General features: G+C 46.0%; 1 protein-coding gene across 3 annotated transcripts in view; it reads left to right on the top strand.

Annotated features, from left to right (window-relative positions):
- SNPH (syntaphilin) overlaps positions 1-24,225 on the top strand; it is a 41,376-nt gene that overhangs the window by 6,749 nt on the left and 10,402 nt on the right. Inside the window, exons 3-4 of one of the 3 annotated variants that reach the window (XM_072996643.2) lie at positions 18,323-18,413; positions 23,088-23,195. In XM_072996643.2, coding sequence (XP_072852744.2) covers positions 18,370-18,413; positions 23,088-23,195 — 152 coding nt within the window. In that variant the 5' untranslated portion in view covers positions 18,323-18,369. Of the gene's footprint in view, positions 1-18,322; positions 18,414-22,988; positions 23,196-24,225 lie in introns of all 3 variants that reach the window. The other 2 variants (XM_072996642.2, XM_072996644.2) reach the window with 2 other exon arrangements.

The raw sequence follows: 24,225 nt of genomic DNA, 5'->3' as shown, positions 1-24,225 counted from the left end.
GAAATGTTTTATGATGCAATATCCGTCTCATAAAAAGATACAGATTTTACCTTTCCAGGGGATCAGCTTCATCCTGCTTCTACAGTTACAAAGGCCTCACCCTGGAAATGCTCTCTGGGCATTTTATGATTTCATTATGCAGGCTACCCATGGCTTCCCCCCCCCCACCTCCAGCAATACTGAATACTCAGTTTACTAACCTCAGAAGGATGGAAGGCTGAGTGAACCTCAAGCCTGCTAGCTAGGATTGAACCCGGGTGGTGAGCAGAGTTTTGACTGCAGTTCAACCACCGCACCGTGAGGCTCATATAGTTAGCAGAGTCTTTCAGATTTCATCCTTGTAAAGTAATAGAAGCACTGTTGCCTGTGTTGTAGTCCAAGAATCTCTCTCTCTCTCTTTTTGCAAAAATTAAGGGTTCCTAATCCATATCATGGGAACATCTGATTCCTTTTTTTCCAGCCCTTCCCTCATCTGCATCAAAAGCATCCTTGAGACATGGCTGTCTCCACTCACTACTTCGCTTAGACATGGGTTCCATGCTCAAGCTCCTTACAGTTCACAGAATTAAAAAAGATGAAAGGAAAAGGGATATCTATACAGAATGTTTCATCAGCAAAATAAAACTTCATTTAAACCTTGGCCTTTTCCCCTTCATGAGTCGCTGTAGATAACATTTCTTAATCCTTTTGCATATTTATTATTGTTTAGTCGTTAAGTCGTGTCTGACTCTTCGTGACCCCATGGACCAGAGCACGCCAGGCCCTCCTGTCTTCTGCTGCCTCCCAGAGGCAAATTCATGCTGGTTGCTTTGATGACACTGCCCATCCATCTTGTCCCCTGTCGTCCCCTTCTCCTCTTGTCTTCACACTTTCCCAACATGAGGGTCTTTTCCAGGGAGCTTCTCTTCTCATGAGATGGCCAAAGGATTGGAGCCTCAGCTTCAGGATCTGTCCTTCCAGTGAGCACTCAGAGTTGATTTCCTTCAGAATGGACAGGTTTGTTCTCCTTGCATTCCAGGGGACTCTCAAGAGTCTCCTCCAGCACCACAATTCACCCTTTTGCATCTAGATGTGTGTAAAGATAGTTTGAGTGCAGAGAGGTAAAGTAAAGAAGATGATATCAAAGGAAGGATGGTTGGATCAACTTACCCTGAAGCCATGGAGAGCACGAACCAGGATTATTGAACTGAGAGGAGCCTAGCACACTGGTTCTTAACCTTGGGTTACTCAGGAGTTTTGGACTGCAACTCCCAGAAGCCTTCACCACCAGCTGTGCTGACTGGGGTTTCTGGGAGTTGCAGTTCAAAAACATCTGAGTAACAAAGGTTAAGAACCACTGGCCTAGCAGATGCCTCTGTGATCACATAGATCCAGGGGACCTCCCTTTCTTTGTTAATTTAGGAGTAGATGTTTCTGTGGCAGGCCTGCCCACCTGTATGACAGGTGAGCCATGAAGCAACAAAACTCTGCTTGGCAGACAGAACCTGCAGCCGGAGCGAAGCAGGGACGAGCCGTTTGCGGCTTCCAAACCTGGGGGTGGTGAATGTATTGAAGCAGAGTTTGTTCCTGATCAGAAAGAGGATGACCTTTCCAAAGACAGAGAGGCCGCCTTGGTGCAGATGCAGAGTTTCTGCTTGTCAAGATGGGGAGGCAACAGAGGAAGAGGGACAGATTGATGGTCCCCAGTTCAGTCCTTAAGACTGTAGACTGATTTCACCATTTTTACCAGTGAAAGTGGAAGAACAGAGTACCAGCGAAACTTTTTAATCTGCACTGATCATATCACTGTTAAAGTGCCAGAATTGTTTTTAATTTTATTTTATTTGCAGGCTGCCTTTCTCCCAATGCAGGGATCCGTATGAGGCAAGATCCAGGAAGCAAATAGTAGCAGATAGATTATATGCAGATCAAAATTCGCTAGTTTCATTTCTTATAACGAGGACCTTCCACTTTGAGAAATGGATTTGTCCTAGGATCACTTCTTTTAAAAGATATTCTGTATTAAAAAAAGAGAGAGAAGAAACTTAAGCTCTAATTATTCTGATTTAAATTTGTGGAGCCTTTACTTTGGCCTCGTTTGAATACAGGAAGAAACCTTATGTTCAGTTCAGAGTGCCAAACTTCAACCAGGGTTTGGACAAAATGCTTGCTGAAGCCAATGAAGTGAGGCAGAGATGTGGGGGCAGAGACAGGAATAACTTTATGTTGAATTCACGAACTTTGCATGATATGAGAAACCCTGTAATGGTCAGAGTCCTGAGATGAAATGGAAGAGGAAGGTTTTAAGGCATTAGCAGTCAGCTATACCAGGCAAAGTGGTGTTTTTCAAGTTCCCTCTGAAACAGCCAATGCAATGTCTGGGAAGGAGAAAGAAGATAACAATGACAGATCCCTGTTTTAAAATATATACATATATAATCCAACTGTTTCTCAGAACTGTCTCTACAGTTGGGTGCAAAATACATTCATGCAAAAAACAAGTAGAGGGAAATGAGTCTGTTTTTAAGTAGTAACCAAGTTGGAGATAATTCCAGACGCTGTATTAGTTGTTGGTGTTGTTTAAAACTGGTTAGAACTTTATTTGGTAGCCAGGTCTATGACTCCTCAGAGGATAAAATCCCCACTGAATTTAATTGGTATAAAATCCTCTTGTTTCATCATGGGCTCTTGCTGCTTGATGGGCTGAATCATAATTTTAGATGAGTCATCATGATTTTGCTAATGTCAAGGTCACCAAAAATGGCTGAGTTCTGGAGATCTCCAGATCTTTTCATTGCACAAGAAATTTTAAAAATCAGGAATTCGTAAGCTCCCACGAGGGCAAATCTCACAGCATCTCTAGTCCATTCGGTCCTGCACAGAAGGGAGAGAGTTCTGCCAGGTGTTGGCTTCAGACTGGGGCCTGCTGGGGCACTTCAGCTCTGCGGTCTATCATCATCTCTCGCTGCAGGGGAGCCTTCGGTAGATGTCCTTTGGTCAGGACATCCATAATGTGCTGCCTTTCAAATGCATGCCATCTCCTGAGAATGAAGGACCAGCTGTTTAATTTCCCCACAGTCCTCCAGGATCTGTGTCTGATCTGCCTCCTGTCACATGGCACAGACTGATGCTTAATTCTGAAACACACACACACACACACACACAAAATCATGATGATTCTTTATATCCTGTTATTAGTTAGTTCTTGTAAATCTCGACAACTTTGTGACTCACCAGCCCACCAGAAAAGGTTTAATAATAATCTCATGGGTAATATCTTATGTCTGCTAGGTGTCTGCATTTGCAGTTCATTGAATGGATCACGTAGATTCCTAATACAATTGGCACATATTAGAGGATTCAGGATGTTTCCATTACATTGCCCCTATTATTTATTTATTTAAAGTATTTTTACCCCACCTTTCTCCTTAAAAGGACCCAAGGCGGCTTATAGCATTTAAAAAGACAATATTTAAAAGCAGGTCATAAAAATTTCTGGCTGCTCCATCCTAAGCAGCCCCTTCCCCTCAGGGATCTTGGGTCCAGGGTCGAGATCCAAACCTCTCCTGCTTTCTTGGAAACCCCCTTTTCTTCCTTGGCGTCCCAGACGCTTGCAGTGCCTCCTCTACACAACGGTGTGAGGCCACATCTCTTAGCCCCTTCGCCTCCTTTTCAAACTCATCTTTTCTGCGCACTCTCAAAAGTGTACAGTACGGTTAACACATCATTAGACCCAGGAATTCCTTAAATGCCAGAATCAAATGATTGTCACGGTGCAGGATTTTTTTCCACCTCCCTTAGCTTACAAATTAACTTTTGCGTGAGACCTCCGGATTATCAACAGAATTTTTTTGCATGTATTTGTATACAGTGTTTGCTTGTTTTTCGGTCATCACAAAATAGAGGTGTGATCAAATCTGATGTTGCTGCAGAACTAATTATGAACACTTCATGATTTCCTGCCGTTTTTAGCTCTCTCTGCCCTAGAGACAGTTGGTCTCCTTTTGAAGTTTGAACATCAGCCCCTTTTATATAAAATGCAATAAACTTAAATAAAAGCCAGGCATATGCACACCCTAGTGATAGCAGGTCTTTTCATGTTGCGGTGATGGGGCTACAAATTAAAATATCATCTTTTCTAGAGAAGATCGGATTAGACTGGAGCATGGACGTGATTAATGAAAAGATCAGGTTTCTGTTGCATCGGTAGTTGAATTCAGCTTCTTTAGTCCATTATATAATTTGATTAGGAAACCGTGTCCTGCCTGGTGTCCCTTTTGCTTGTGAATCTGACCACTGCAGGAACCATTTAGCACAGTGAAAGGGGTCCTGGAGGTGGCCAGGAGACCGGCTGAAGCAGAGGCAGCTGGAAGGAAGGGAGAACAAAGGGGTGAAAGGTTAACCCCCCCCCCATTCGTAGACCACACAAAAAATAGGCACCCCCATAATTGTACTTGGTAGTGTATAATTTTGGCTTTATGTGTGCACTGAGCAAGATTCATTTCCTTGGTATAAAAAGATGTGACGTGGAGCCTTAATAGGTTGGTCCTGCTCCAATGTCACCTGACTTGAATTGCCCGTTTTCAAATTAAATATATGCCATTTACATCTGCCTTTCTTCCTCTGTCCTCACCTAAATATAGATAAGAATGTCATTCGTTTGAAGCTGTTTTCCAACAATCAGACGACTTGACCATGCATTTTACAGCAGTATTCTGCACAAGGGCTTGAAAAATGCCCGTCTTGGCATGTGATTTCCACCCCCTTTGTATCTTGTAGTTAGTGTGCTTTGTTTTGTGATTGGTCATCACCAAAAGATAAATTGTCATACTTCACAAGTTTGTTGGGTGAGACACAGATCTTGTTGTGGGAGGGGGGGGGAACATAATGGTTAATTACAGGAATATGCATTCCCCTTTATACATCTACCATAAGTATATTAAGTACAGTAGGACCATAGTCTCGGGGGGTGTGGTGTGGGGGATGGCTCCCAAGTACCTTCCAGCTCAAAATCATGGATGTACAGTAGGGCCCCTGTATCCACAGGACCCGTATCCACATTTTCACTTATCCACAGTCAGAAGATAATAAAAATATCAAAAGAAAAAGATCCAAAAACCTCTGTTTTCACATTTATTACCAGAACTGGCCAACAGATGGCGCTAATAAGTGTTCTTCACTAATAAATATTCATAGCATGGTATTTGGCCCCATCTGGTGGCCTCTTATGATAATACATGTGAAAATAAGGGGTTTGGGGATCTTTTTGAGATACTGTATACATATATATCTCACAGGGTCTTACTGTATTGAACACCATATATTGCATGGTCCCTGGCTCCCTCTAGTGGCCAGTTCTGGTAAATACACCCCAGAAATACATCTAAATAGGTTTTTCTGGAGGGCGGGTTATGTAGTATTTTCAGGCAGCAGATAAGTGAATCAGTGGATACTGATCCCACAGATGGGGGGGTGCCCTACTGAATTTCTTATAGGTTACAGATTTTGGGGCATGCTTTCTGTTGACTCAGTGGCCCAGCTAGTGCTGTCTGTGGCAAATCATTATTTATTATGCAACCCAAACCTCTTGTCTGTTGGGGGTGCATGGAGATCAGAGTTCATGTCAGTTTTCATCCTGCTGTCCACAGCGGCCATCGTGCAGTTTCTCATATTTCCTGTGAGAACTCTTTGCTTAGGTCCCGGCGACCAGCCTTGCCACAGTTTTCCAGAATGGGAAGCACTATGAAGGAGAAGAAGGTTGAACATGTGATTATGGACGGAATTGGCACTCTGGACGGTGACACTGAGCATATGGCTTGTTCTTCGTTTCTTTTATTTGGTCGCCGGCCTTGCTCCAGGAGCCTTCCCATATGTGGGAAATGTTTTGTCTGAACTAGTTCAGGGACATGAGCAGAGCATCATGTCTATAGCTTTCGGGTGTGGATAAAAATAAACCCAAGCTTATTTTCCTTTCTGGCATATACTGGGGCCCTTAAAGTAGGAAGAGAGGCTTGGGAAAGGGTTACGCTGTTTCAGAAGGCGTGGAGGTGCTCCAGGAGAGCAAGGAAGGAGCAATGGTGCAAAGCAAGTAAATATGTGCTGATTTGCGTTGTTAAATGTAGGTTACCGAACTTAGCTGTGTGCGCAGCAGAACAGCTGATGATATTTTTGCCTCTGATGGTGTGGGCTGCAGTCTGCGAAAGCTTATTATGTCAAATAAAGCATGCTCCTTTTGGAAATGCCATAAGCCTCTTTGTTGGTTTTGATACAGTATATATTGGAAGGGGTTTTTTTTTAAATATAGATTTAGGGTTGTGGCTGTAAATAATAATCAGCCAACCTACTGTCACCTTGCATGGTTTGGATCCTGCAAATGCACCCTAAAATTACTTTTCCCCCCCTTTCATTCTTTGCAGCTGCAGCTGTGATAGCTTTGCAGTGCTGAGTCATAGTTCTGCAAGAGGTTGCTTCCAATTTTTCCTCCATGCGCCAGCAATACCCTTGTTTGTCCATTTGGATTATTATTATTTTTGAAACAGCCCCAGTGGAAGAGTCATAGTTATTATTGGGGACATAGCAGAGGGGTGACCTCCGTGTTTCAGCGATCACCCAAAGGCCGGGAGCCCAGAAGCAGGTTTCCTCGTGGGCAAATGCATAACTGTGTCCTAGGTCACTGCTCGCTTAATCTTCTTCCATAGCACTTGATGGGAGCCACTGAGAACCCAATCCAATCTGCAGAGCTTTCCCTGAGCAAAACTCAGGAATAGCGTGTGTGGCATCAAGAATGGGCGCTCTCGGCTTTCATTCCCAGTTAACTAGAAGGGATTTGAACTCGATGTTGAAACCGGGGCAGGTGGGTTTGTTATCACCCATAGCCATCTACCAAACAATGCGATCCCCACTACAAGAATGCCAACATTCCTGCCTGGCAGGGCACATGCATGAAAACCAGAAGCTGTATGGGTGGGATAATTCCTCGTTTACTGCCTTTTTCAGCTTATGGAGACATGTTGCTGAGGATGCAGCTATATAGTGGGGAGAAACACAGTTTGTTCCACTGGACATTGTCAATTTTTCGAATTGGGTATCCCCAGATAAATCGCCGTGCCTGTCCAAGTGACAGTTTGCAGGAGTAAGCTGGGCAGAGAGCTTTTGTTTGCACAGAAATCGAGCAGCAGACGTCGGCTTGAGGTGCTAATGAAGCGCTAATGGGCAATTTCCACCTCACTGTCTTTTTTTAATTAAATTCTCCCAAGTTGGTTAGTGATAATGCGTCATAGCATTGGATTGAAACCTTCCCCTCACTCCAGGGATATGAAAACGAGGGATGGGACCGACTGAGGGGAGTCTCCCTTACATGGGATCTGGTGATCTTTCTGGGCAGAAGTGGGCAGAAACAACGTCAAACCAGTCCGAAGATATTTAAGCCACCCCTGCTGGCTGAAACAAGTTCCCGGCTCAAAAACGTAATTCCACAGCAAACTTCCCAACGTTGAGCTTTACATCGTGTCATCACTGGGTTTTAATTTGAATTCATCTGTGCCCAACCCAACATAAATTGAAGGGTAAATAGCCAGTAGAGTCATCCCTCGAGATATTTTTACTGGAAGCAGAGGCTGTAGTCCCAAAATGGAGAATATGTAGCCCTCCAGTGTTGTTCCACTACAATTTCCATGTGTCTTATCCAACGTGGTTAATGGTGCAGAATGATGGAAACTGTAATCCGGCCTTGGTGGAGTCCATTACACTCACTCTGATGGTTAGCGACTCTGTATCATTTTAGAGAGGGATTTAATCTGCCACTGTCATGCTGTCTGTGATCTGTTGCATTAGAAGCTGATGATAAGCATTGACTGGACCTGGAGATTTCTGGAAGCAGGATGGTTATATGGTCTGCTATTCAGTTGTGGCAGCTTCATAAATATAGAAAAAGAGGTTGTCTCTTAGAACCTCCAACAAGTGGTTCTTTACACATATAGTTTTTGGAAGCAATAAATAATCTTGAAGGAGCCCTCACAGGCTGACACATTTATTATAACATAAGCTCTCATCCCCCTCATCAGATGCTACATTGGCAAAAGAGGTAGCTTGTGTTAATTCACTTTCTGCAGTTTGTTTCTCGGTGACGTCACTACGAGTGAGTGTGTCTACGTAGCGCTATGCCGCTTAAAATTGCACTGGCATCTGGAAACGTAGATTGGGGTCGGTAAAAACCTATGCTGGAATGAAGAAGTGCATCTTTAAGGTACTCTAAAACTCTTGGTATTTCTGCTGCAACAGCCTAAGGATTAAATCCAGGTGGAGCCTTCGTTGATGGTTGATAACATTTGGTACTGAATCAGGGCGGATCGTACCGTGATTTCTCTATGCTCTTATTGCAAAAAATTACACTTCTCTTTAGAACATCAGCATCATTTTAAAGAAGTACAGTGGTGCCTCGCATAACGAGCGCACCGTTTAACGACGAATTCGCATAGTGATCCATTTTTTGGGATTGCTAATGCGATCGTATACCGATGGTTCCAATGGGCAAAAATCACTTTGCGACGATCGGTAAGCATTTCGCTTACCGATCTTCGCATTGCGATGTCGGGGGAACAGCTGATCGGCGGTTCCAAAATGGCTGCCGGAAGACCCAAAATGGCTGCGAGCAGTGTTTTCGCACCCTGCCCTCGCTTACCGAGGGCGCGAAAATGCTGCGCTATGGAGGAACATCGCTGAACGGTGAGTTTGGGGCCCATTGGAACGCATTAAACAAAGTTTAATGCATTCCAATGGGTTTTTCTATTCCGTTTAGCGATGTTTCCGAATAGCAATGGTTAATCTGGAACAGATTAACCTCGCTATGCATGGCACCACTGTAGTTCAAAAATTTGAAGAAATGCTTCAGAAAGGATCGTAGAATCATGGAGTTGGAAAGGGGCCTACAAGGCCGTCGAGTCCAACCCCCTACTCAACGCAGAAACACAAATCAAAGGAGATCTGCCAGGGGATCATCTACGTTTTTTTGGGATGCCTGCAGTGTTGGAGAACTCACCACCTCCCAAGGTCATTGGTTCCCTTGTCATACCACTCTAATAGTTAAGAAGTTTTTTTCCTGATATTCAGCCTAAATCTGGCTTCCTGTAATTTGAGCCCATTAGTACTGTGTTTCCCCGAAAATAAGACAGGGTCTTATATTAATTTTTGCTCCAAAATGCATTAGGGCTTATTTTCAGGAGATTTTTTATTTTTTCCATGTACAGTACAACCATCTACATTGATTCAAATACGGTCATGCTATCTTCTTCTGGTTGCTGCACAAGGGTGGAGGGCGGGGTTTCACTGAACTGGGGCATATTTTTGGGGTAGGGCTTATATGACAAGCATCCTGAAAAATCCTACTAGGGTTTATTTTAAGGTTAGGTCTTATTTTCAGGGAAATAATGTATGTGTCCTACATTTTGGGACGATGGAGAACAGATTCTGCCCCTCCTCTGTAGGACAGCCTTTCAAATGACAGTTTTCTCAAGGCTAAACATGCCCAGTTCTTTCAATCTTCCTTCATATTCTGAGATAAGTTCCTTTCCTTCCTTCCTTCCTTCCTTCCTTCCTTCCTTCCTTCCTTCCTTCCTTCCTTCCTTCCTTCCTTCCTTCCTTCCTTCCTTCCTTCCTTCCTTCTTACCTACCTGCCTACCTACCTACCTACCTACGTACGTACCTACCTACCTACCTACCTACCTACCTACCTACCTACCTACCTACCTACCTACCTACCTACCTACCTACCTACCTACCTACCTACCTACCTACCTACCTACCTACCTACCTAGCTGCAACTACATGGCCAAATGCTGCACACAATTAGCTGTGAATGTACAACAGATGAATTATCTCTCTCCGTTTTTGACTGATCATACGACACAAAAGCAAATTCCAATCGTTCTGGCCCTTTTTTTGCTTCCAACATGGAGGGCTTTTTTCCCCCTGCTTCAACTTTTTCAAAGCTGGAACAATTTGAACAGACTTTTCCCCATGTGATCAAGTTGTTTCATTCTCCACAAGGACTGAGTGTGTGTGAGTTACCATGGGTGAAATTCTGGTGACGTAGTGAGCTGGGCGTGAGCCTTATGGACAGTGGGAACACCCACCTCTTAACCTTTCTTTCTAGTTGCTTCAAAGTTTTTTTTTAAACACTGACTTTAGCTACAGATCACCTTATCACTACATTTATATAGGAGTTTCGCAGACAAAAAGAAGATGATAAAAATCAATGTGAAATAGAAAGAATTCCAGTGAGCTGCAACAGACTACTGTGTTTTCCTGGTGTGCGTTTGTGTGTGTGTGTGTTTGTACGTTATTTGTACAGTACACTGAAACACAAAAATCCGCTGTCTCTGTGCGATCGTCTACTCTGAATAGAAGCATAAAGCAGGCTGCGAATCAAGCCGCAGCAAAGCCAGATTGCTCCAATTTGGCTTGCCAGTGAAGTTGCAGTAGATTGGCTCTAACATTCGATGTTTCTGATCCAGGCCTTTGCAGTAGAGATTCACGGCTGGTCCAGCCTTTTTTTCAAGTCGAATAAAATAAAAGACGTTTTTAAATTGTTCAGGGACCCTTTCAAAAATGGCCTTCTGTGCCAGTGTGAGTTTTTCCTTGCTTGTTTGGTTTCCGTAGAGTAGCCGTTTACCGCAAAGGCTCACTCCACGGCTAAGCCATTCAGAAATCGATGGTCTTTCAAAACAATGGTTTCATCAATATCAAGGAAAAATGATCCTCCGTGCCGAGTCTTTGTGAGGGAATGTCATTTGTCTGTCAGTGGATCAGCACTCACCTGAGAATCTCTTACCATCTGAACTCCACCCCAAATACAAAACTGCTCGCCTGCCCCCCCCCAAAAAAAACCTACGAGTGTTTTGCTAAATGATTGGTACTCATTTAAGCCTTGTATAATGTCGATGGTGGCAAACATGCTCATATCAGCACACAGTCAGATACTTATAAATGCCATGGGGCAGAGCAACTGTCCCCCAGCACCACCCTCTGGACACGGTCAGCCAGGAAGGAGCGGAACCACCGTAAAACAGTGCCCCCAACTCCCAACCCAGCCAGCCTATCCAGAAGGACACCATGGTCGATGGTGTCGAAAGCTGCTGAGAGGTCCAGGAGTATCAACAGGGTCACACTCCCCCTGTCTCTCTCGGCAAATGTCATCGTACAGGGCGACCAAGGCAGTCTCCATACCAAAACCCGGCCTGAAACCTGACTGAAATGGATCCAGAAAATCCGTTTCATCCAGCAGCGCCGGGAGTTGCCCGGCCACAACCCACTCTAACACTTTGCCCAAATAAGGGAGGTTTGCCACTGGTCGGTAGTTAACCACCAGCCTTGGGTCCAGGTTAGGCTTTTTAAGGAGTGGTCGAATTACCACCTCTTTCAAGGTGGTAGTGACCACTCCCTCTCTCAAAGAGGCATTCACGGCCTCCTGGACGCAGGTGCGAACCCCCCTGGCTGATCTTCTAATTAGCCAGGATGGGCAAGGGTCGAGCAGCGTGGTGGTAGAACGGACAGATCCAAGCACCCTGTCCACATCCTCAGGTCTCAACAATTGAAACTCATCCATTAAAGTTTGACCTAAGCACGGCACACTGGTTTATAAGAAGTTGTTGTTTTTCCTTGCATACCATCTCATAGTTTTCCCTTGAATACCATCCCATGGGCAGTTGCAACATACTTACGCAAGGAGCACTTTGTCGTTGCCACCCACCCACCCACTCTGCCCCAAGTGAGCTGGGCATTCATTTTACCAGCCTCGGAAGAATGGAGCGCAGAGTCCACCGTGAGCCGGAGACCTAGATCCATTGGGATTGAATTCTGGCCTTGAGCAGAGAGTTGACTGCAGTACTTGGCAGTTGAACCACTGCGCCGCAAGGCTCTGTGTTTGTAAGACATGGAATCGATCCCAGATCTGTTTGAGAGGAGGCAGAAGGGAATTCAGCATTTATGGAAAAGAATGGGAGCCGCTTTCTATCTGAGCTAACCGGCACCTCTGCTTCATCATGAATCCTTCGTCAATCATCTGTGGCTCTAACGCTGGTTTGGCAATTTTGTTGTTTCTAGTTTCTGCTGCTTTTTTTCCAGTCCTCCCACATTGTCCATCACCATGGAGAATCATTCTCTTCCCAGACGTCTTACAGATCACTATTTGTTTTTTGTTTTTTTCAAATGCTGGTCAATAGATTGGAAAGGTTTTTTTAATCTCGTTCTTGTTTTTACTGTCGTAATGGTTAGCCTAGAACCCAGCTATGTATGATGGTTGTGTCTTAGAGAAGTAGTCTGTGGACAAGGGTTGTGTGAACTCTCTCTCTGGACTAGTATAGCGTCAGAATTGATCTGGATCAGACCCAGAGTTGGTGCTGGTTAAAACCCACTGAGAGCTGGACCATAAAGAAGGCCAACCGCCGAAAAATTGATACTTTTGAATTGCGGTGCTGGAGGAGACTCTTGAGAGGCCCCTGGACTGCAAGTAGAACAAACCTATCCATTTTGAAGGAAATCAACCCTGAGTGCTCCCTGGAAGGACAGATCCTGAAGTTGAGGCTCCAATCCTTTGGCCGTCTCACGAGAAGAGAAGACTCCCTGGAAAATTCCCTGATGTTGGGAAAGTGTGAGGATAGGAGGTGAAGGGGACGATAGAGGAAGAGGTGGTCAGACAGGGTCATCAAAGCTACCAAGATGAATTTGGTACTAAACTCCGGGAGGCAGTGGAAGACAGGGGGGCCTGGCGTGCTCTGGTCCATGGGGTCACAAAGAGTCGGACACGACCTAACGACTAAACAACAACAACAACACCCTTTAGGGCAGTTTAAGGTGCAGTGTTTCATTCCTGCTTGTTAGCTTCCTGTTCAGAATCCTGGCTCAGTCATTTAAGCCCAGGTTCCCTCTCTCTGATGCTCTCTAGATTTACAATTCCCTTCAGTCCCATCCATCCTGGAGCTCACCAGGCCACCTCAAATGGTATGGATCCAGAACACTTGCAGAGGTATCTCTCTGAGATGCAAGAGATGTATCTTGCTTACATGGCTCCCATTATGAGAACTACAGTACTTGGGGAAGGAAAACTAGCCCACGGTAAGTCCATGCAACTTTCTTTGGTTGGTGAATTACCCTGAACTATGGCGTACATGAAAAGAATATGCTTTGAACTGTGAAGACTTTAAAACAAATCATACATTTGTTGTGAACTCACTGTATTACTGTAATGCACGTCTCCCTTGAATTGCATGGGGCTGAACTGCATGGTTTTGGTTATACATGGACTTTTTCCCAATAAATAAATAAATATTCCAATAAATAATTCCTCAATAAATGCAGTATCCCTGGCCTCCTAGAACTCCATGAGATCAATGCTGAAAGCGTCAAAGTGTTCTCCTTGCCCCCAAACACAACATCTCTAACTCTGCCTCTAGGCCAGGGGTTCTCCAACTGGGGGTCTCCAGATGTTCTTGGACTGCAGCTACCAGAACATCTGGGAGCTGCAGAGGTTCTGCGCTGGCCAGGATTTCTGGGAGTTGCAGCCCAAGAACATCTGGAGACCCCCAGTTGGAGAACCACTGCTCTAGATCAAGGGGCCATAAGGTCCTTTAAAGCTCATCATTACACATGGAAATGCTATGGAAGAGACCCCCGAGAAAACTGATCACTCTCTCTCTCTCTCTCTTGTTCGTTCGTTCGCTTGCTCTGTGTGTGTATGGATCAACTGTTTATGCTTCGTAGTTACATTTTGGGGGGACCTAAGAGTTATACACAGATTTTTAATTACACGGGTGCCCAACGTCCCGAACTTCATTGTTGTTGAAGGGAGAAGTGTACTCTGAAACACTCTGCAAAGGCTAACTTTTCAAGATTTGCAAAGCAGCGGCCTCTCCACTAGGGAACTCTTCCCTTTTTCTTTTCCTTTTTTAAAATGAGACATTTGTGTGTCCGCATAGGGCTTGACCACGGTGCTCAATATCGCTACACTGAGTTTAGGGTAGGGGGGTTATTAAAGCTGTCTTCTTCGGGTATTTTCAGTTGTAAACCAGTGTCTCCTCCGTGTGTCACATCTGTCACTCACAAGGGCTCCTGCAGATTTTTAAAAACAATTATTGGGAATTAATTTGATCCTTCCTTATTGGAAAGCAAGTCCCACTGGGTTCAGTGGGGCTTGCTTTGGAGTGACCGCACCAAACGTGGCAGTCCTGGAGTTTATTGGTGGACAGACACGGAGGGATGGCTTTTCGTGCCTGTCCTTTATCTCTGCTTTTTTGTGAAGCTGAAAGACTCCTCCACTCTAGCCTTCCTTTGTTTGTGGCTTTGCGGTGCTATCACAGTAGGGCTGCCTAGCTCCGTGCTGCAGTCGGCCGCGCCGGTTTTCCTTGGACTGTGTCTCTCTCTCTCTCTTCTCTTGCAGCGTGCAAGCCACACGCCGGGGGATGACTAATCTTGGCGCATTAGCAAAACTCCCGCAGTTTTGCATCTCAGGGAAACAGGCTCCATTGATCCGGTAGCTCTTATCCAGAGAGGCGTCCAGCTTCTCAGGCAGCCGGAGAGACCCCTGACCCCTTCCAAGGGAGTGAAGGGGTCGGGTGCCCCGGAGCCTCCCACTTTAGGAGAGCCAGGCCATGTTCCTCCCCACTTTGCCTGTGTACTGTGAAGCGCAAGGCAGTCTCCTCTGGTGGAAAATGCACTGAAGATTTACAACAGCCTCTCTGCATAATTTCTTTTTTTTAAGGAGTTTTTCACAGGTTGGGGATGCAGCAAGACATCAGTGTGGTCTGCAAGTCCTAAGGTAGGATTGGTGTGACATTTCCCCACAAGGGATGGGCCATTTGTGTCTACAAGAAAGATCCAGAACACAAAAAGGAACTCTTTCCGTGTAATTCGTGTCCTTTCAGGGATTTCCGAAAGACCACCTCTAAATAGGAATGACTTTGCGTTCACGAAAGAGCAGTATGCAAAGGTTTTGTGTTTCTTTCGTGCTCCCTCTTTCGTATCACCTTTTGTTACCGCCGCCCTTTGTCTGTCAAATCGCCTAAGAAATTTTTCATCCAGTCCCATTGTAGGGGCTTTCAGAAGCCAGTCAGAATGTCCAGGAAGGGGAGGATGGGAATTTTGAATCTGTAAAAGGAACTCAGTAATACAGGCTCTTTGCCACAATTATTCTTTGTAGGATTACTGTATGCTCTGCTTCTAGAACCGTCCATCTTTGTTCCTTTCCTTTTTTGACTTTTCTCTTTCCCCCCCCCCCCAATGTTGAGGAGGTTTTCCTCCAAATTTCTTTGGGTTATTTTTGCTGCTGTCAATATAGTCTGCCTGGATTTCCCCTCCTGCTTGATTTCTTGGAGATTGTTTCCTCCATTGTTGTTATTTTTCTTGTTGTTACTGGTCCTTTACTTTTTGGGTTATCTTTACTGCTGCCTGGCCTGCCGTCTGATGTCTGCTAGACTCAAAGAACAGAAAAAGAAGACCTCAAGTGGCGGGATGAGAGAAATATCTCTGTATTCTAATAGTTTGGTTGCAGGAGCTTTGACTGACTCTTGTTTGCCTTTATTTGCTTGCTTGCTTTTTATTGATTTGGGGGAGGAGAGGTGTCTGTCTATTTTTTTAAAAAAATATTTTGCTATTTGTCCAGTGTTTTGCTTTGTTTTTTGGCTAATTTACATATTCTGTTAATATGGGTGTATATTTTGTTGGTTGGGGCTTGACTGATGTGTTTGTTACTGCAGGAGGTGGACTTTTACTGTGTCAGTGGACTGTGGGGGTCTGGTGGTGTTTGGTTAGGAATGAACAACTTGAGACATTTCTCTATCATCCTTGTTGTGTTGTTGTTGGTCACTTTGGTGAGTGGGAGTCTCTGTGTGCCAGGCCAGTGCCAGCCTGTCTGATTTCTTCCTTGCTTTTTTACTGTTGTGCTGGCCAGTCCTTGAGGGTCTATTGTGCTGGGTGGGGGGCACTGAACATAGACTGTTGTTTTGAATATGATAATATAAACTTATGCAAGCATACGTCTGATTATTATTTTTCCCCCTGTGTACTCTTGCCTGCATTTGGAGTAGATTGATTCTCTGTTGTCTTGCCTCTGCTTTTTTTGAGAAACTTTCAATGGTTCTTTAGGGCTTTTCAGGTGGTAGAATACACAGATAGGGAAGCACAAATGGGAAATGCAAAAAAGACTTTCTGTTTCATGTAAAACAAAAAGAACCGTAGCTGAGAAATAGAAAAACAAAAGAGGCACACAGACACACACAGAGAAACACACACAAACCTGAAAAAAAAAAAGAAATAGAAGACTTTTCACTGTGCTCATCTCTATTTCCTATCCAAAACCTATAGACTCAGAGCACAGTAACCTGTTTATGCTCAGTCTCTCTGTGTCATTATAGTTGAGAAGCAATAGAACGACCATTGGAGCTAAACTGAAACCTGCCCCTAAAATTCAGAGGCAGCCAGTAACACTTCTCTGATAACCCAATTCTGTTTGGTGTGGTTCTTTCTGCTGTCCTGCGTGCTTGTTCATCCTCATCTCTAGGAACACAATTTAAAGTTATCCAATTATCCATTGTGATAGATGGACAGTGTCATCGAAGTGACCAACATGAATTTGACCCAACTCTGGGAGGCAGTGGAAGATAGGAGGGCCTGGCGTGCTCTCTGGTCCATGGGGTCAGGAAGAGTCGGACTTGACTTAACGATTAAACAACAACAACAAAATTATCCATTGATTATTTAGTGGCTGTGCCCATTGCCTCTAGTCCCTTTCTCCTCAACTGATCTGCCAGTCCCGGCAATAGCTCAGGCTTCTCTGCCTCTCGGCTGATCTACCCCTCAGACCAAAAGGCAGGGCAGAGAAGTCCAGGCTCTTGCTCCTAACTGGGAGATTAGCACAGGAAGTGAGAAAACAAACCAGCTGGGCCTGGGGAGGGGCTGAATCCGCTGATAAGGTATGGGAGGGGAGGAGCAGCACCTGTGAATTCATGAATTGGGAGGAACTGGGAGGAACCGGTTTGTGCCCACCTTTAAAGACTACCTTTGCTTTTGTTCTTTACATTCCCAGTGCCATAAAGTATAGTCAGATTCACTGAGGGAGAACCAACATAGGTTGTTAACAGGCTGCTTCATGCCATAGGCTGGTTTCTTTCTCTAGGGTTCTGGTGGTCACTTGGGCATCCCTTTTCCACATGCATGTCTTACACTCCCCCTACCACCCAGGTCTTCCCACTTGCCACTCTCCTACGGGTGTGGTTAGCGGGCCCAGCAAACAGAGCGATGCTCATGACCGCCAGGGTCCCCCTTGTCTGTTATGTGCCCTATGAAACTCTCACTTCCTTTAGGGTGGCACTGGCTGAAGAGGAGGCGGTGGGGTTCGTGGCCATTCATCATAATAAATACCATTCTTGCTTTTCCTCTTGTTATCATGAAAGGTGCAGAGTGCGCCAAACATTTCAAGAATCTGCCACCAAGCTGTGCTCAGAATCGGTTCTACTTTTCACACTGTTTACTGACACACTGTCATGATGGCAAAGGGGCTTAATAAAAAAAAGAGAGAGAGAGACTAAGAATACACTTGTACTTGAAATGTACTTGGGTTCCACTTAGAACAGGACGGTTTAATTGCAATGTGATAGAGGTAAGGTTTCAGCAGTGGAGTGTGGGAAACCGACAGGCAAGACTAGAAGAAGTACAGGTAAGGACCTGGCCGGGAAGAAAGTCACACAGTACCCTCACACAGATGACAATACACAGATGTGAGGATAAGTTGAAACAACTACAGTGGTGCCTCGCATAACGAGTGCCTCGTATAGCGACGAATCCGCATAGCGATCCCTTTTCCGGGATCGCTAATGCGGAGGCATCGCGTCAGCCCCAATGGGCGAAACTCACATAGCGAAGATCGGTAAGCGTTTCGCCTACCGATCTTCGCTTTGCGACGCCGCGGATCAGCTGTTCGGCGGTTCCCAAATGGCTGCCGGACGCCTGAAATGGCTGTGCGCAGCGTTTTTGCGCCCTCCCCTCGCTTACCGAGGGCGCGAAAATGGCTGCTGGACCCAGGAAACTTCGCTAAACGGTGAGTTTTCAGCTGATTTGGAACGCATTAAACATTGTTTAATGCGTTCCAAATTGGCTGAAAACTCACCGTTTAGCGTTCCAATGGCTTTTTACTTTCCGTTTAACGAAGTTTTCACATAGTGAAGGTTAATCCGGAACGGATTAACCTCGCTATGTGAGGCACCACTGTACGTGTATGCTGGTTTTCCTCCCTACGGACCCTCTCTTTCACTTTATGTCTCATTTTTACTCTCCATGTTTCTCTTCCCCCCCCAAGCTGGAGTCACAGCTGGCGCCACCCTCCCGACCGGCCGTTTCATTGCTATGTCCCTGCCAGGGAGCAGACGACCCTCCACGGGATCCCGAAGGTAAGTATTCTTTCCCTCTGTTTTTCTGATGGGGTTTCCTTGCAGCCTTTTGTCCACTTCGTGCCAAAGGCTTTTTCTCACCTGCGGCTTGGCGCACACTGCATTCTGCCATGCCTTGCCCATGATGTGTTCCCTAAAAACAGCGAGGAGGTGGTCCAAAAGTAGGGGAAAAAAGCGACCCTCTTGTTCCATGGGTTTTCCAATTATGTGCTGCATCAGTGCCCCCCAGTGCCTTATGGGGGGGGAACCACAGATGCCGGGGAAAGGGTGCTTTCTGCTGGCTGCTGCAAATCGGACGTTGCATGTCTGTTGCTCACACTTCAACACCGCGTTTGCACGCACCTCCCTCTTATGCATGTGCAAATTCCTCACACCATTCCTCCATTGCAGTAACTGAAGCTGGAATGCACACTTTGTTTCCACCTATTCAAAGGCAGGAATCAGAAGGTTTGATTCCCCAGGGTTGGAAGGAGGTTGCTCTTTTTTTTAGCTACTCTCCCTAGGCTTAGTATGTTTGGGTGCATCGCAGCCTCCTGCCACTCATCTGTGGTCTGAGCGCAGCCTGTTCGGAGGGCTTGGCACCCGCCGTTCGGAGGCTGTATGGCTGTTTCTTAAATCCAAGCTTCCCATTTCTGAGCGGAGCTTAGAAGAATTACATGCTGGAGTACAACTCCCAAAATCCCAGAATTAGAACCCAGGGTGGCTGACACAGTCTGGGGTGTAATAGTCCAAAACAGGTACTTTTCCAAGCTCTGCCTGTCACCTCCAGAGACAAACACAAGTCTACCAGACACACACGGCAGAACATGCAGGGCACAGATTGAGTGTTGGTAAGAAAAAAATGGCCAGGCTTACTAGAGAGAGCCACAAGTTCACTGCCATCCTCAGAGCCTGATTTGGTTGAATGTGTCTCCTTTATCAAAACATAGAAGGTCACCATTTTCGCTGCCTGTATAGCAAGGAATCCATCCCTAAACACAGCGGGGAGCCATTTTAATTACCCGGCGGCCATTTTGAAACCGCCAATCAGCTGTTAGAAAAACGTCGTTTTGCAAAGAATCAGTTCCTGAAGCAGGGAACTGATCATCACAAAGCGAAATTCCCCCATTTAGACCATCATTTTGCGATCCCAATTGCGATCGCAAAAAGATCATCGTTAAGTGGATTCGTCGTAATGCGGGGCAATCGTAAAGCAAGGCATCACTTTATGCTTCTTCGTGGCCTCTGTGAACACACACCCGGGGTCTATTCTGTGCATGTGCTGAACTTCTCCGAACTTTCTAGAACTGAGCTGGGGCATTCTGGAAGAGGCTCCAGCCCCTCCTTGGAGTGCAGTCCAGGCTCTCTGTCCCGTTGAGCACAGTGTCTTTTTGTCCACCATTTGCTGCAGGTGTCTTGGGACATCTCTACTCTTTATCTACATTCTTGCAAAGGTCAATGTCGGTTCTAATGACAATATTTGGAATTACGTATCCCTTTTTGCTCTTAAGAAGAAGAAGAACCCCAAACAAAACAGAACTTAGCATTGACTCTTTGCCCTCCCTTCTACTGGCATCTGCCTTGCAGCTGGTGCTGGTGTTCCCTTAATGAGGCATGGCTTCCCAATCCTTTAAGAAGCATATCTCCTGCTCTGCTAAAGCTCCTCTCTCCAACAGCCCCTCTGTGTGCCTGCTTTGTTTAGGAAAGACATGCAATGCTCAGGCTTAAAAGCACTGCAGGGCCTTTCATGTGCAGGGGAGAAAAGATGAAGATGCCAGACTTCACAGAAGCCCGTGGAATAAGACGGTTCTCACCATGGATCCCTTCCTCAGGCATCCACTCCGGTCCATACCGAGCACCAGTTCTGGCCTCCATTTTGACATCTGTCTTGACTCCTCCAGCTTAGGTCACTTCGATACTGATGCTCACCACACCATCTCTTATCCTGCCACCGAAATGGAAAACATCTACTTCTGACTCAAGATAAAGAGCGTCAGAAGAAAAAGAGAATGTTAAAGATTTACCGCCGCTACCCAGCAGGGTCTCTGACGGGCCTGTTACCTCCGAGATAGAGACCACCTCTCTCTACGGAGCTGATGATCAATCCCTTCTCCATCTCCATCGGCAATACCGGTCCCAGAGTTAATTCTTGACCCATCTCTTGATGCTAACAACAACACAAACCACTGTATTCTCGAAGGCTTTCACGGCCGGGATCTGATGATTGTTGTGGGTTTTTCGGGCTCTTTGGCCACATTCTGAAGGTTGTGCTTCCTGATGTTTCACCAATCTCTGTGGCCGGCATCTTCAGAGGACTGGAGTAGGAAGTAGGACTGGACATCCAACAAACAGCAACAGAGCATGGACAGACTACTCCAGTCCTCTGAAGAGGCCAGCCACAGGGACTGGCAAAACATCAGGAAGAACAAACTTCGGAACATGGCCAAAGAGCCCGAAAAACCCACAACAACCAACACAAACCACAATTGGTTACTGACTATCTCTGCCTCCCATACAGAGGATGAGATATTGGAATTCACACCACCGGCTCAACTGACTGCCTCTCTTGCATGGTTAACCTTCCAGATTGCTCTCTCCCCCCCCCCCCCCGACTATTTGGAAGTCCCTTAATAGGCTTCAAAGTGAAGTAGGACGATGAAAGAATAATCCAAGTCAAGTGGGGCTCGTACTTGGATACAGGATACACGCATTTTCTCTGACTGTGGAGAAATTCAATCAGTGCATGGAATTTATGCCCCGTCAGGTGTACCAAAGAAGATCTAGCAAATGGCCAAGGTAACATCTATGGAAGTAGCCCACGTCTCATTTAAAAAAAATAGTCTAGTTATCTTAACATTTTAATTTGTTTCTAATTTTACCTATATGTCCTATATGTACATAATTTTAAGTTATGCAGCACTCTGATATAAATAAAGAAGGAGCTCACCCTTTCAGCTGGCAACGGTTTTGATCGCTGCATGTCAACCTCATCAGTCCGACCCCACAATACCGAACGCAATACGGGTCTCCCTGCCGAAGCCGCAGAACCTTAGACCAGGATTCCTCTGACTCCAGTTCCCTCATCAGGATCAGACCTTACTGTCTCAAACTATTCCTGAAGCACAGGTAGGGGATGCCCATTCCTCCTCACCTACAGAGGATGTTCACAGAGACCATGAAAAAGAAAGACAGTTTGCTTACCTGCAACTGTGTTTCTTCAAGTGGTCGTTTGTGAATCACCCAACCTTCTTAGCTGTCCCCATCTTCTGGCAAGCCAAAACCGACCTCGATGAGGCAAGAGAGGGTGGACCACACACTTGAACAAATGGGCGAAGGTCCCACCAAAATACCCCAACTCGGCTCTAGAAAGTCTGGAAGCGTTCTGCGCATGCGCAGACTAGCCCATGGGTGTGAGCTCACAGATGACCACTAACAGAGAAACATAGTTAGAGATCAGCCACCTATTTCTTTCTCTGCCACTTGATTCCAAGCCACGTTCACTATCTTAAAATAAGACCCTAGAACAAAGATAAAACCACAGTGGATGACCGTGCAACAGCGCTCACTACAATAGGGGCAATTTAGAAAACCCAAGACAATTCCTCATTTAATGCTTCAGCAAATAACACCCTTTAACCTGGCATTTAAAACAAAATAGCATAAAATCAAGGTTAGCATCTTGAGAGAAGGCATTTGATCATCACGAGTGTCACTCCAGAGAAGTCCCTTTTCTCAGCTTCTACCCAACTAATCTCTGAAAGCAAGATGCCGCCCAGAGAAGGGTCTGTACTGGTGATCCCAACCGATCGGCAGGTTTCTATGGAAGCAGATGATCCTTCTAGGGGACTGGCCTTCTAAGTGCTGGGCGAATGTCTCGGTTGACCACTCGGTTGTGTCCTCTCTGGTCTAATGACCAGTTTTGTATTGTCTTCTTACCGTTTGCTGGCACGAGGTCTGTGAGTGAAGCCCTTTGAGCATTCGAGTGGCCCTGATCATGTTTTCATGAGTAGACATGGTCTAGAGGGGCGGGGTATAAATTTAATAAATAAATAAATAAATTCATGCCCAAATCAACCTGGGATTGAGGGGATTCACTGCAACGTTTCCCTTCCGGTGGTTTATTATTGCATGCTTTTTTTTTTTTTTTTTTTTTTTTTTTTTTTTTTTTTGCTTTGGGTTTCGTACGGGTCCAAAGTCGTAATGGGGGTTTTCTTCTCCGACCTGTTCTTCTCTAGCTGGGCTTCAGCTCCCAGAACTGATTGGGGGGGGGGCTTCTCAGAACGGGAACTCAGCACACGGGAGCTCAGGGAGAGGGGAAGGGGGGGTTCAGGGGGGAGATCCTGCTTGGGGCGTAACTAGAAGGGCGCGGGGGGGATGTCTCGCAGTGCCCTTCCCAGGCCTGCCTTTGCTGTGGCTTCACTAACCTGTCTGCAGATAACCGCTTTTGCTGTGTTCCATTTTGAACCCTGCTTGTCTGTTCTTGTTCTTTTTATTTTCCTTTCTGTTTTTCCCTTCCTGTCTTGTGTATCTGTGTGTCTGTGTGTTTGGTGGTTTCTTTCTCTCTTTTTTTTTTCTCTTCCTCCCCCCTCCGAAAAGTCGTGAGTTTCCTGCAAGGAGTGGCTTTGCCGCGTTCTTTAAGTCTGCCACCGCCCCGGCCACTCCGACTGAGAAACAGCCTCTTCTTCCTGCCTCCAGGCGTCCCTCCCCACCCGTGAGCATGCGGGACACCTACGGCGCCTCCTCGCTCAGCAGCAGCAGCAACTCCGGCTCCTGTAAGGGCAGCGATAGCAGCCCCACCCCAAGGTAACCCTTGACTCCTGCCACAGCAAGATGCACTATCCCACCCACCCCAGGACAAGCCTCAAACTTCCAACCTGAGCCATCCTCGAATGACCCCCTGCTCTGTCCGACCACCTGGCCGCTTTTCTGTTTCTGACCTGTGTCTAGGCCAGTGACGGCGAACCTATGGCACGCGTGCCACAGCTGGCACACAGAGCCCTCTCTGTGGGCACATGAGCTATAAGTCACCATCAAGAAATACTTACCCATCTTCCGATCCCGGATTTCGGCGGCACTCCCCTCTGCTGGTGCAGTGGTCCAGTGGAGGGGGTGGCATGGCAACCATAACCGGTCTAGCCCAATGGGGGATTGGAGGACCGGTAAGTATTTCTTTGTTAATACCTCCCATGGGGGAGGGGGGGGAGACACAAGCATTTAACCCTTGCAGTGCAGGAGCAGTTGGTTTCCCCCCCCTCCCTAAACTAAAACCTCAGTTTTCAGGTTTTAATTGCAGAGTTGGCACTTTGAAATAAATAACTTGATTTTGAGTTGCGGTTTGGGCACTCAGGCTCAAAAAGATTCACCATCAGTGGTCTAGGCGGTTGTTGCCCAGTCTCCAGGGCCCAGCTGAAATCTCAAGGAGTTGCTCTGCTGCCCTGGGTCTCTTGCTAGGGAGAGGGAAATCTTGGGGCCAGCAGTGCAGGAGGAAAAAAAGGTTGGATTCTTTTGTACGACTAAGCAGCGCAGGAATTGGGAAAACACATGTCACACACACAGTTTATGTAGCATAACATGGGGGTATGAGTTCTGTGGGCACATTGGCACCAGCTGCAGCTCCTGGGCACATTTTGCCACCCGCCTTGTCAGGTCAGGGAGTCTGAAGGCTGAGCATCTCTCCAAGAGCCTGTGCACAACTTTATGGACCTCAAGATAAAAATCAGAAGCCTGTGCTTATCACAGCTGATGTTCATACCAGGAAAGGGTTAATTCCAGAATTGAACCAGACAATCGTTTTCAGTCACATTGTAATTCATCTGAGTATCAAAGTGTAAGG

This window comes from Pogona vitticeps, chromosome 4, assembly GCF_051106095.1.
Source record: "Pogona vitticeps strain Pit_001003342236 chromosome 4, PviZW2.1, whole genome shotgun sequence".
Taxonomy (NCBI): domain Eukaryota; kingdom Metazoa; phylum Chordata; class Lepidosauria; order Squamata; family Agamidae; genus Pogona; species Pogona vitticeps.
This window is presented reverse-complemented; position numbering and strand designations above follow the sequence as displayed.